The following is an 11936-nucleotide window of genomic DNA, read 5'->3' as shown; positions in this document are numbered from 1 at the left end:
GAGTACATCATCACCACGCCTACTGGACTCGGCAAGGAAGAAGAGAAGGGGAGATGATAATGCGATCTACGAATCAGATGTTTCGTTATATAGAGATCTGAGAGTAAGCTGTTACCAAGAGTGGGGGAGCCCGATGATATTATCAAGTGTGGAGCGAGATACTTACGGAGACTCCATCACTACTACTTCTACTGTGAACGACGTTATTGATTTTGAGACGGTATGTGCTCGCTTCGATACAGTATTCAGCTGCGGTAATGTTATCGGATCTGCGTGAGATGAAACAAGCTTACGGCTTGTGTTATATTCAGTAAATCTTCTGGACGAAGAACTATGCTTAGTTCAAGTCCATGGAATTTTGTACAAGTCTGTACAGTATAAATAGTATAGCTCAGTTGGTTTGAGATTTCTACTAATATGGAAAAATTCATATCTCTGAATTTTCTCCTCTTACGATCAACGCTGATCAGTTTTTACAAGTATAGGGCCAATGTCTAATTTAAAGACTAGGCATGTAGGGAGTGTTAGTCCAGCTAGCCCATACTACATCAGAGAAGGAAGGAAGGAAGTATGCCCATGGAGCAAATTCTACATCGAGAAGAAGAGAACGAGTAACCACGGAAACTAGATGACTTCAACGGAAGCTGCAATTGGTGAGCTTCAATTAGGTAAAGCAAGCAATAGTAAATTCAGTAAAGTAAATTCTAAATTCCTCCACGCTTTAAGGAAACTTTTCCGATTCATCTCATTTTTTTGTATAATAAATACATTTGTATTTTATATTGCGTTAATTTTCTTTCTTAAGCGATACTTAATGGTTAATTGAGGGGTGTAGATGCAAAACTCACATTCTCCAATTTTTTAAGGTATTGAGTTATGCATATCACCATGTTCGTCTTGTAAAGGCGCATCGAACTGTGATGGTAGTTTGAACCAAAACGCACATTATAAGACTGAAAAAAAATACTGAAAATGGAGTTTTGAAACATAAGTCACATTATCCAACAGATGTTTTGCAGCAAAATTCACACTCTCCATTCCAACCAATCAGAGAGCGTGTGGTGCGCCCAGGGCATCATGGGATTGTCTTCACTCTGTTGATGTTTTGTTCACCTCACTCTTAGCATTAACCTCTCAGTTTACGCAGCAAGTTTTTAATTAATTAATCTTACGGCTCATTGGTTCTTACTAGTTCATGAACTAATTTACTGCACAATGGAGGAAGTAGTTCAGCCATCAACTGGTCATACAAGGAAGAAGAAAAAGACTCCTGAGAAGTGGACACGAAAGAAATCCCAATTAGCAAGGTTAGTTTTGTAGCTGTAGCGAGGTTAGATTTGTGGTCTTGTATACCTTTTTAATAAACCAGAACCAAGAAAAACATTGTCAGCTTTTGAATATGAAAATGCTAATAATATTTTTCTTTTTTAGGCATTCAGCGAAAGGTTTGCCGGGATTCCCAACTTGTAACCACAATGGGGGAAAATTTAAGTGCACAACAGTTCCTTTACAAGACATTCGACGGTTTCATCAAAACTTCTACTCCCAAAAAGATAAAGTGTACCAAGATAACTTTATTCTGAAGTTTACCTCATCAGTGGAAGTTAAAAGAAGAAGACCAACTTCTGGACGCTACAAAAGACAACCCGTGAGGACCAAATACTTCATAGGCTCGAAAGACAAATCCATGGTTCCTGTATGTCTTAACACATTCATACGTGTTCTCAATGTTTCACGATTTCGAATAAATGGTGTTTTGAATCGTTTCCGAGAAACCGGGCAGCTTAGCAAAGAAAACAGAGGAGGTGACAGGGTTTCTACTAAAAATTTGCCGAAGAAAGAGAATGTAATGAATTTTATAAATAAATTCAAATGTTCAGAGCCTCACTACTGTGCCAAACACACGGGCAGGAAATATCTTTCTGCTGAGTTGAACATTAAAAAAATGTGGAAAATGTATAACCGTTCACTCACAGAAGGTCAGAGTGGTTTGAAAGTAACACAGTGGTACTTTAGATCTATTTTTAACAAAACATACAATCTTGGCTTTGGCTCACCAAGGGTGGACGTTTGCTCTACTTGCCTACAGTTAGATGAACGATTAAAACATGCAGGTCCAGGTGAGGAAAAGCAACAGATTATCACTGAAAAACGTGTGCATAAGTTACGTGCTAAGGCATTTTATACATCACTCAAATGCACTGACCCAAAAATTGTGACTTTTAGTTATGATTGCCAAAAGAACTTACCCCTGCCAAAAGTACCTGATCAAGCCGCGTACTACAGTAGGCAAATTTACCTTCATAACTTCACCGTGGTTAAAGGAGATTCAAAAAGTCAACTGACTCCAGAAAATGTGACAGCCTACATTTGGACAGAAAACGAGTTTGGCAAAGGATCAAACGAAATTGCTTCTTTGGTTTTTGATACACTCATAGCAACAGAAATGGAAAGCCCTATTACCACTGTACGATTAGTGTGTGACGGATGTGGAGGCCAAAACAAAAATTCTATTGTCCTGGCCATGGCTTGCCACTGGCTTTCCAAACTTGCGCCGAAAAATGTAAGAACAGTGGAACTTTATTTTCCCATAACAGGCCACAGTTTTTTGCCACCAGACCGAGTGTTTGGGGTAATAGAAAAGTCTATAAGGAAAAAAGAAGTGATTTACAAACCATCAGAGTACATTGATATTATTAGTGAACATGCTAAAGTAGTTAAAGTTGGCATTGACTGTCAAGTGTTTGACTGGAAAAAAGAAAAAGAGACATTTATGAAGAAACCAGCGCAATTTCACTTTCAACTTGGGGCCTGCAGGAGGATTGTTCTGACAAGAACTAAAGCGAAGGACGTACGTGTTAGGGGAGAGTACACATACAACTCAGACCTTGGAGTGTCCAAATCTCTAACCAAGCCAGGGAAACTGCTTTCTAACATGAGTCCTAATGTTATTCCTGCGTCAAACACAACAAAAGAAACCAAGAAGGTTGATGTCAACAACTTGTTGACGAAACATTACGGAGACCACTGGAGAGATAACGAGGAGTTACTATTTTACAAAAACATTATTGATGGAGCTGATGACACTGAAGAAGAGGAACCTGTTTGTGAGCCGACTGAAGAAGTTAGTGTCATTAATGTGTAAAACCTGTAGTCTACTAAAGTTTCTAACATTTTAGATATTAAAATTTGTTCATTTCTTAATGCTTTTTGTTTCTATTTTGCTAACACAACCTATAACAGCATACCAACCCACGATATTTTACTTGGTTCGTTTTCAATGTTAAACCGTTTTGCTTCATAACTAACATTATCCATAAAAGTTTGTTGCAAAACTCACAGTTGACCACAGTTTTGTTCAAAACTCACATTGTCTGAATTTTACTTTAAAATTACAAAAGAGCCCTCTTTAAACAAAGCTTTGCAGTGTGGGCAAACAGTTCATATTGAAACAAACATGTAACAAAAAAAAAAAATTAAAGTACAATACCATGGCCTTCAACATTAAACAGTTTTTTGCCTTTTTCCAAAAGTTTGGCAAAGTGGAGAATGTGAGTTTTGCATCTACACCCCTCAATTATTTAAAATCCTACCCCTGTGATTTAAGTGTAAGTCTCTATGCTAGTAAATATAAATTTTGGTTTACAGTTTTGTTTAAAACTGTAACCCTGGCGCCCAAACATCACATAGAGAAATGGGAAACCATGGAATGTTAATTGTTTCTATTTGCGTGGCAATTTGCGGGCAAGCCACAAATAGTTTATTTGATATTCATGTGTACCAAGATAATAACTTTCATCTCCCCAAGTGTTTTGATGAGGGGTTGAACAGTTACAACCTTGTCCTCTCAAAGTGTTACAATCTTTACATGGCGTGTGGCTTTTAGTGCCGGGAGTGTCCGACGACAAGTTCGACTCGCCAGGTGCTGGTCCTTTGACTTGACCCCCGTAGGCGACCTGAGTGTCTTGATGAGGATGAAATGATCATAAGGACGACACATATTCATCTAATATGTAAAATATGTAATATTAGGAAGAACATGTAAAAGTACGTAAAATGAAACACAGGTATCAGAACCACAATTCGCCGACATTTTCCATGTCCAATTGTCTACAATCAAAGCAATGGAAGATGTAATTGCATAATCATTCGGGCCCTGCTCATGCGAAAAGCACAACCCAAGGAGGTGTTAAGATAGTTCACAACTTCTTCATTGAGTATTCAGTATATGATGCTTCTACGAGGGTCACAACTTCTACCTGTTACAAGCAGATTCAAACGGTTAGTTAACATAAAAATTAAATAATTTCTCTCCATTTTTAAGATTTACGTTGAAATACATCAAACTTCCGATTATCCAGTCTGCTTATTATCTATACATAGTTCGGCAAATTTTTAAAACACAATAAAATATGCCTGAAGTACTGTATTCTGTTATGACGACAACGAGAATGCACTACTGTGCACGTGATTCAAGTTTTACTACCAGAAGACACTACGAAGCACCATTTCCACCATCGGTCGCCCTTGAAATATTTTCCGTTGTTTCCCATTTTATCTTCAGGTGAATGCCACGAGTCTGACCTCGTAAAATATCCGCGGCCGATTTACTGGCTATGCCTTTGCTGGAGGGACTTAGTGTTTGCAGTGAACTATGCCTTCTGGTGTAGGCTAGAACAATTTTGTTACTCTCAATGATCTGTCTTTCCTTGGCTTTGACAATAAGAAAATGGCTGACATATCAGCGATGCTAGTAATGTAATTCCTTACGCAGCCAGTTCCTGTTATGAATGATGTGCATCCATTCCAGTGGGCTTGGCAGACTGATATGTAGTAGGAACTTCTGGCTCTGTGAGGAAAGCAACGGGGAACTACGTCACTCCTCATTTATCTTGTACGCTTCTTAAGTGATGCCTAGGCCATCTATGACATATAATGGTGGAGCTGTTGAGGATACATCCAGCCTTCGGTCTGAGGTCTGAACAAACATATCTTTGCCAAACTATTCCTCAAGGACGCGGATATAATGAACAAAGTGGGTTTGGTAGAGGAGGAACCTGTTATCACTCACACCAAGGCACTGACATGCGTTGGTCTGTTACTAGAGTGCGCAGGACAAAATTTGTGTGACTATACTGTACAGGAAACACTGGTACATAATTAAATCCCCGCATTTCCAACTTAAAATTCGCGCTGTGCGTTGACTCAACAACAGGCGACAGCCAGATACAGCAAGCAGCTCGTATGTGTGACGTGGAGCGGGTGACGTCACAGCCTGCTTCCTCGTGGCAGAAAGTCTACGTCAACGTGGAACATTCGAAATGTTCTTCATTTAATAACTTTTCTCACACTAATGTTTGGATTAAATCAACAACGTCCTCGTGTAGCCAGTAGTTTGGTAGACATTCAACGAGAGCCAACGGAGTTATTAAACAAAATGTAATGCCAGATTTTTGCTCGACTTGAGTATAAATGGAGGGCCAATTCCCTAGGCAAATCAGTTGGTGTGTGTCCGCCAGCGGGTGAGAGTGCGTGTCTTCAGTACCACAGTCTAACCCCGTCGGTCGGCTCGTGGGGACTGCGACGTTACACCGAACAGTGAACTACGTATTTGAACTATGCATTTGTGGTAGACGTTGGACTGTGTATTTAAACTGCGCATTTATGATAAGCGGTGGACTGTGCATTTGAACTGTGCGTTTACAAAAGACAGTGTACCTTTCGTATGATCGAACTACGGACTGTTGACGAACAGAATCCATTTCGTTTAATTTCAAGTTAACATTTATGAACCAGATTGAATTTTGGAATGAAAGATTTTCATTTTTTGCAAGTGATTGAGTTTGAAATTCACAGAAACTTACAAATGTTTCACGTGTAATAATTTCAGAATGTTCCAAGTGTCATATTTTCCAACCTTATTTAGTCAATTCCATTGACATTTGATGACACTAAATTAAAAGTGATTCTTTAGTCTATTAGTTCGATTCCATCAACATTCAACTCTGTTGATTTAACTCCAAGGTGTTAAAATCCTATGGCGCGTCTCATAGAACTCAGTTTAAGTGATTAATGATAAAACGCAAAATAGATTTTAGTGAACTTCCTACCGTGTTAAGGTTATTCAGTTATGCCATTCTTATGTGTTTTCAACCTTATTCAAACAAATTACTAAGCCTCTTTCCTTCTGTGCAGAAGCCGCTTTTCGTGTTAGCACGTCCCAGGTTTAATTGTGTACAGTCATGGGTCATTTCTCCTGCAGCCAAGTCTCGACGCCCATGCTCCTACGCTGTATAGATCTTCCGGACGTCGTATAGATATTCGAGAACCTCTCGAATTTCCATCGTGGGAGGAATCGTGGTTCCATGGTGCAGAGAGGAGACTAATGGTAGTAGGAGGAAAGCATCCGGATTTCGAGTACATCACCAGCCCAGGACGAGGAAAGAACGTTTAGCAGTATATCTGCTGTACAGAGGTGATGTTAATTTTTAACTTTATTAATAAACTCAAAATTTCAATGAAGATATTAATCATTTCATGAAAACCTCTCTCCCTCTGTAAGCGCCCCATTCAGAAACCGTACACGCCCTGCGTCTGGTCTTATGCTCGCCATAGACAAAAAACGACAATTTACTGTTAGAATACCGACGTTTTGAGTCTCCGAAAAATGAGGATTGACTTCAGAAAAAATGTGAATGAAAAAGAGAAAAAGGAAAGAATTTGACGATTATTTTCCGAAAGTAAAGTGAAAGCAAGTCATACGAAATACAGTGTTGTGAATGTAATTTTCTTAATAATTTGTCAGTTTCCGGCGAGCTACACGTAAGTAACACAGTGGGCTTTCAAAAGCGATATATAACACGTGTATATTGGATTATCCGTACTTTTCGGTTATCCATGTTTTCGATTATCCGTTCAGTCTCGCGTCCGTATTAACCCGGATGATAGAGTTTGCTGTACATAATTCTTATATCTCATATCCTTGTTTTTCATTACAAGTACATTGAGGATTTTTCACAGCTTTCTGTACTGTATATTTCTGTTAGTCGAAAACGAACGTCTTCGGGTTCATGCACGTTTAATATAATTTCAAAATCATGTGTACTAGTTTTATGTTCACCAAGGAAGCCTGTTTCGGCTATAAGCCCCTACATTTATACAAATACCTATTTAATACCACACATGTTGAAGAATTTTCTTATTTCATCAAATTACTCTCTCATCAGTCTGTCCGACTCGTTGGCTGAATGGTCATCATACTGGCCTTCGGTTCAGAGGGTCCCGGGTTCGATTCCCGGCCGGGTCGGGGATTTTAATCGCTTCTGATTAATTCTTCTGGCTCGGGGACTGGGTGTATATGTCCGTCCCAACACTCTCCTCATCATATTCATCATCATATTCAGACAACACACTACACTACCAACCACCACAGAAACACGCAATAGTGCTTACATCCCTCCATAGAGGGTTGGCGTCAGGAAGGGCATCCGGCCGTAAAACAGGGCCAAATCCACATGTGCGACGCAGTTCACACCCGCGACCCCACAGGTGTGGGAAAAAGCGGCAGGAAAAGAAGAAGAAGAAGACTCTCTCATCAGTCTGTTTTCTGGACTTTGCTCAGACAGCTGAATAACATTAAATGATTTTCATAAAGTAAATAGTAGAATGATCACTGTACCTTGGTCTAGGCTCAACTTAAGAAATGCAGCTGAGGCAAGTACACCGTAAGGGCTTTATCCTCCTGCGCTCGCCAGCATTATCGGTTCATAGGCTGCTTGATAGATCTTTAGCCGCTCAGTATAACTTATCCCCATTTTTACAGCAAAACATCTTATCTCCCATTGCTTTTCCTATCCATTATTCTAAGACTGTTCACGCCTCTCAACCACATGTGGATATGCAGTCCATCAGTACAGTTTCACTGTGTTCATTTTCTTATGCTAATATGTAGGGGAAAATTAATCTTAAATATACATTACTGTAGGAGTGTGTTCGTCATTCCTACAAAGCGGTAGAGTAAGTTTAAAGAAAGTAAGGGATAGGAAACACGAGGTTTTGCTGTAACAGGGACAGTATTAGCTTTCATTGTCTCGAGATTACTCTGAATATTACAATTGTAAGCATGAATAAGCATGAATTTGTTTTTTGCTGGCTGGGTCTGAATTGTTGAGCTGCATTTACGTGTGTATTATTGCTCAATATTCACCCGAAATCAAAAGTCACAAGTAAGTTGGTGAAATATTTAGTTGGCTTTGCGTTGATAAGTTCTATGTTGTCATTAACTTCATTTTTCATACATTGTTAACTTCCAAATGTTTATGAACTCACACTCAAGCAAACAGTAACGCCCTAAATAGTGAATCAACCTTGATGTATTTATGAAATTGGATTTGACCCCCTTAGATGATATTTGCAAATTATAGTACCGCTACTCTGATAGTGGAACATAAAGGCATATTTGTTTTTCGCGGTATTTTTGTCTTTCGCGCTCAAATTAAGTTTCATTATAGCCGAGGTAATTTAACAATGTATGCCTGTGTGAGATAATAACAAGCGTTGTGCTCACTGTAGCAGAAAAACAAGTTTGTAAAGCGATCCAGTTTTTGGGCGACGCTGAAGTTTCGAAATTTCGACGGGCATCAGTTCTTTAACCTGCCAACAAAACTATGGGCAGGAGGGTGACGTTTTTCAGTATCATCAAATAAACAGAACCGAACTGGGATCGAACCCGCCAGCTTCAACTCTGAAGGTCAGTGATCTACCGTCTGAACGACTCTGCCTAGCCGATCTCTTGCTCACCAAACTCTAAGTCACCAATTACGCCAAGTAGGGAATACCGTGGATGTGGAGTACATTATGTCCCCAACCATGGAGACTAAGGAATTGAGATGAGTATATCTTTAAAACGTGTTCCTCTCAGCTAACCAGCTATAACCTATGCCAAGAAAACAGTATTGTCCTTATAACAACAGAATTGCCATGTCGAACAGCTATGCAGAACACCATCACGGGAAAATGGTGGCATGTACATTTGTGAAACTCAGTGTGTAAGTTAAGGGTAAAAAGGTAAAAAAACTAAGCTGTAAATTATATTCATGAACTCAAGCGGATTGCAGTAGGGGTTAATTTAGGGGGGCTCATTTTGATGTTCACACCATAAAGGGAAAACAGCGGTAGCCCTACATACATTTGTGAAACTCTGTTTTTAATTTAAAAATAGCAAATTAGCACAGTTTGCTTTTGTTTCTTCCTCAGCCACTTCTGTAAAATAAATCACTGTACATTGTAAAGAATGAAATCGCACACGTAAGCTAATTAATCACATAACAATCACTTAACACTGATATAAAGACTAAGAAACTTACTCAATACAAAAATAGACGGCTTCTCTGCAACAGTAATAAGTTGCCGGGATTAACAGAGTAACGGATTACGGGTTACATGTACCAGAGCGACACAGAAGTAAAATAAAGGAAGGCAACACATCCATTTCTGTTACCGCCATTCTACTTCCTCCCTGTGAATGTATTTATAAAGTAGAAAAGCATCAGTAGTCATTTTAATAACGCACGGGCAAAAAAATCCTAATTTCTTTCTTTCACAATCCAACATAATGTACATTCTAATATTCTTAATCACGAGGAAATATACGTATCTAAGAGGAGGTGTGTCCATAAGAGCAATATTGTTCTCTTAACATGGAATGATCTGTAGCAATACTTGGCTCAGTAGCGAGCTCAACTACATTTCGTTTCTCCGTGTAAATTTTAATTTATAAACATGTTATTCCTTTCTCTGTGGATGAGGGGTATAGTGTTGTGTTGTCTTCCATATACCAGGATCATGAGTTCGAAAGCGCAGCAGACGTAGCCCGATTTTCGAAGGCTGTAAAGAAAGCTCATTTGGAACTCCCTGTTTTTATGATACCGGCGTATGAAGTATCTCCGATGAACCAATTGGTTTCCACCCCTTCAAAATAAAATAAAACTCAATAATAGGACACCCAGTAGAGTTTGAGTTACACTCAACAATACGATTGCGACCCAGGTAACCTAAATATTGTCACATGAAAATGACTCACGCAATTGCTCAGGCCGAACATTTTTTTTTAACAACGTTGTGCTAAACTAAGAAGCGGGATTGAATGTATATAGCAGGTGAATTTTTCTTTTCTTCCCAGAATCCCTTAATCCTTTGTCTCTAATTTTTCTTCCATTCTTCTGTCCATGCACTGGCGGTTCTCATGTTGGTTTTTCTGCAACACTATGTTATTTCACCTGTTATGCTGATTTCTTGATGGTCATTTTCAATTTCGATTATCGAATTATTCTTAAATTTAGTGAGAAGGCCTAATTAAATATCTTTCTGGTAAATCTTTTAACAAATACATCGGAAGGCTAAATTATTATCATTATTATTATTATTATTATTATTATTATTATTATTATTATTATTATTATTATTACTTTACGGCCCTATGGCTAAATGGCTAACGTGCTGGCCTTTGGTCTAGGGGTTCCCGGGTTCGATTCCTGGCCGGGTCGGGGATTTTAACCTTTACTGTTTAATTCCGATGGCTCGGGATCTAGGTGTGTGTGCGTCTTGATCACTATAATTCATAATACGTAGGTCTCCATCCTTATAGATGCGCAGGTCGCCTGTGCGGTGTCAACTGGAAAGACCTGGAGCAGGCCTCTTCGTAGGCCATACGCCATTATTAGTCTATTATTATTATTATTATGATTATTATTATTATTATTATTATTATTATTATTATTATTATTATTATTATTATTAGTATTTAAGTAACGTCAGTATCCAGTATTCGGTAGATAGTGGGTTATAACCCCACTGTCGGCATCCCTGAAGATGGATTTCCGTGGTTTCCCATTTTTACACCAGGCAAATGCTGGAGCTTTACCTGAAATACGGCCACGGCCGCTTCCATCCCACTTCTAGCCTCTTCCTTTCCCAAAGACCTATCTGTGTCGGTGCGACGTAAAGCAACTTGTAAAAAACAACATATTGCTGTTGTTAATTGGGAATCTTATGGTACTTTCTACACTCTAAGTACTTCTCCGTATAATTGTTATTTTAAGTTTACTTGTTAAATATCATAGAAAAGTGACTGACTGCCTCCACATTCATTAAGCTGTCAAGTCGTTGATGATAAGTGGCTAATGTTCCAAATAGCCTATATAGCTAATTTTACTAAGCAGTTGTTTCATAATCTCCGAGAATGTATCAAAGAATGTGTATTTACTTTCACGAATACAACTACTCCGTCTATGATCTGCTTGAGCGAGCGACTGAATGTGGTGCCGTGATCTAGAATCAAACCCAAGTCTACACGGTACAAATCACAGCGATAAGCGGTGCAGACCACATCTATGTGCCCATATCGCGAAACATAATTGGGTCGCTGAGATGCGTATCAAGCTTGACACGTAATCTGCAGGTTGGGGGATCGATTCTGTATCACAGAATCTATTGTGCCTCTGCATCATCCGTACCACTATTAACAGAATTGAGAGGACTGGTTGATTTGTTACATCCATTTCACACAGTAAGCTTCAATTATATTTCTCTTCCATTACATGCGGCGTAATGTTTCCAGTAAACGTATTAAATCATCACTCCGTTATAGTTTCAATAATGAAGAACAATTTTGACTGGTTTTGTTTCATTTTCGCAGTAGATCGTAAGATTTATCCACCGCAATCAAAGAAGAAAAATAATGCATTAAGTTCCGGTTTCATCAACGAATGTTGAAAGTTTTATCTCTTAAAAGGTGTTGAAATTTCAAAATAACGGCATCTAGAAGACATAAGTTTGAATCTGTACTGCTGTATGAAAACTATCTATAAACTAAAGAAATTAAAGAGGATGACCCATATTAAGAAAAAATGCCGTTTTAGAGATGTCAGAAGAAGGTT

At 38.8% G+C, this 11936-nt stretch overlaps 1 protein-coding gene across 1 annotated transcript; it reads left to right on the top strand.

Annotated features, from left to right (window-relative positions):
- Positions 1-843: 843 nt before the first annotated feature.
- On the top strand, positions 844-6454 carry LOC137501557 (uncharacterized). The gene is made up of 3 exons (XM_068228751.1): positions 844-1307; positions 1432-3124; positions 6263-6454. Exons 1-3 carry the CDS (start codon positions 1216-1218, stop codon positions 6452-6454), a joined length of 1977 nt encoding a protein of 658 aa, XP_068084852.1. The 5' UTR covers positions 844-1215.
- The last annotated feature ends 5482 nt before the right edge of the window (positions 6455-11936 follow it).

This window comes from Anabrus simplex, chromosome 7, assembly GCF_040414725.1.
Source record: "Anabrus simplex isolate iqAnaSimp1 chromosome 7, ASM4041472v1, whole genome shotgun sequence".
NCBI lineage: Eukaryota > Metazoa > Arthropoda > Insecta > Orthoptera > Tettigoniidae > Anabrus > Anabrus simplex.
Note: the sequence above shows the minus strand (reverse complement) of the source record. Positions and strands in the feature narration are given on the sequence as shown.

Excerpts from the sequence above, each read along its gene's own strand:
- LOC137501557 (XM_068228751.1), top strand. The coding sequence starts at position 1,216 with ATGGAGGAAGTAGTTCAGCCATCAACTGGTCATACAAGGAAGAAGAAA. Across the intron at positions 1,308-1,431 it reads AAGAAATCCCAATTAGCAAG|GCATTCAGCGAAAGGTTTGC; the intron begins GTTAGTTTTGTA and ends TTTCTTTTTTAG. Across the intron at positions 3,125-6,262 it reads TTTGTGAGCCGACTGAAGAA|CCAAGTCTCGACGCCCATGC; the intron begins GTTAGTGTCATT and ends TTTCTCCTGCAG.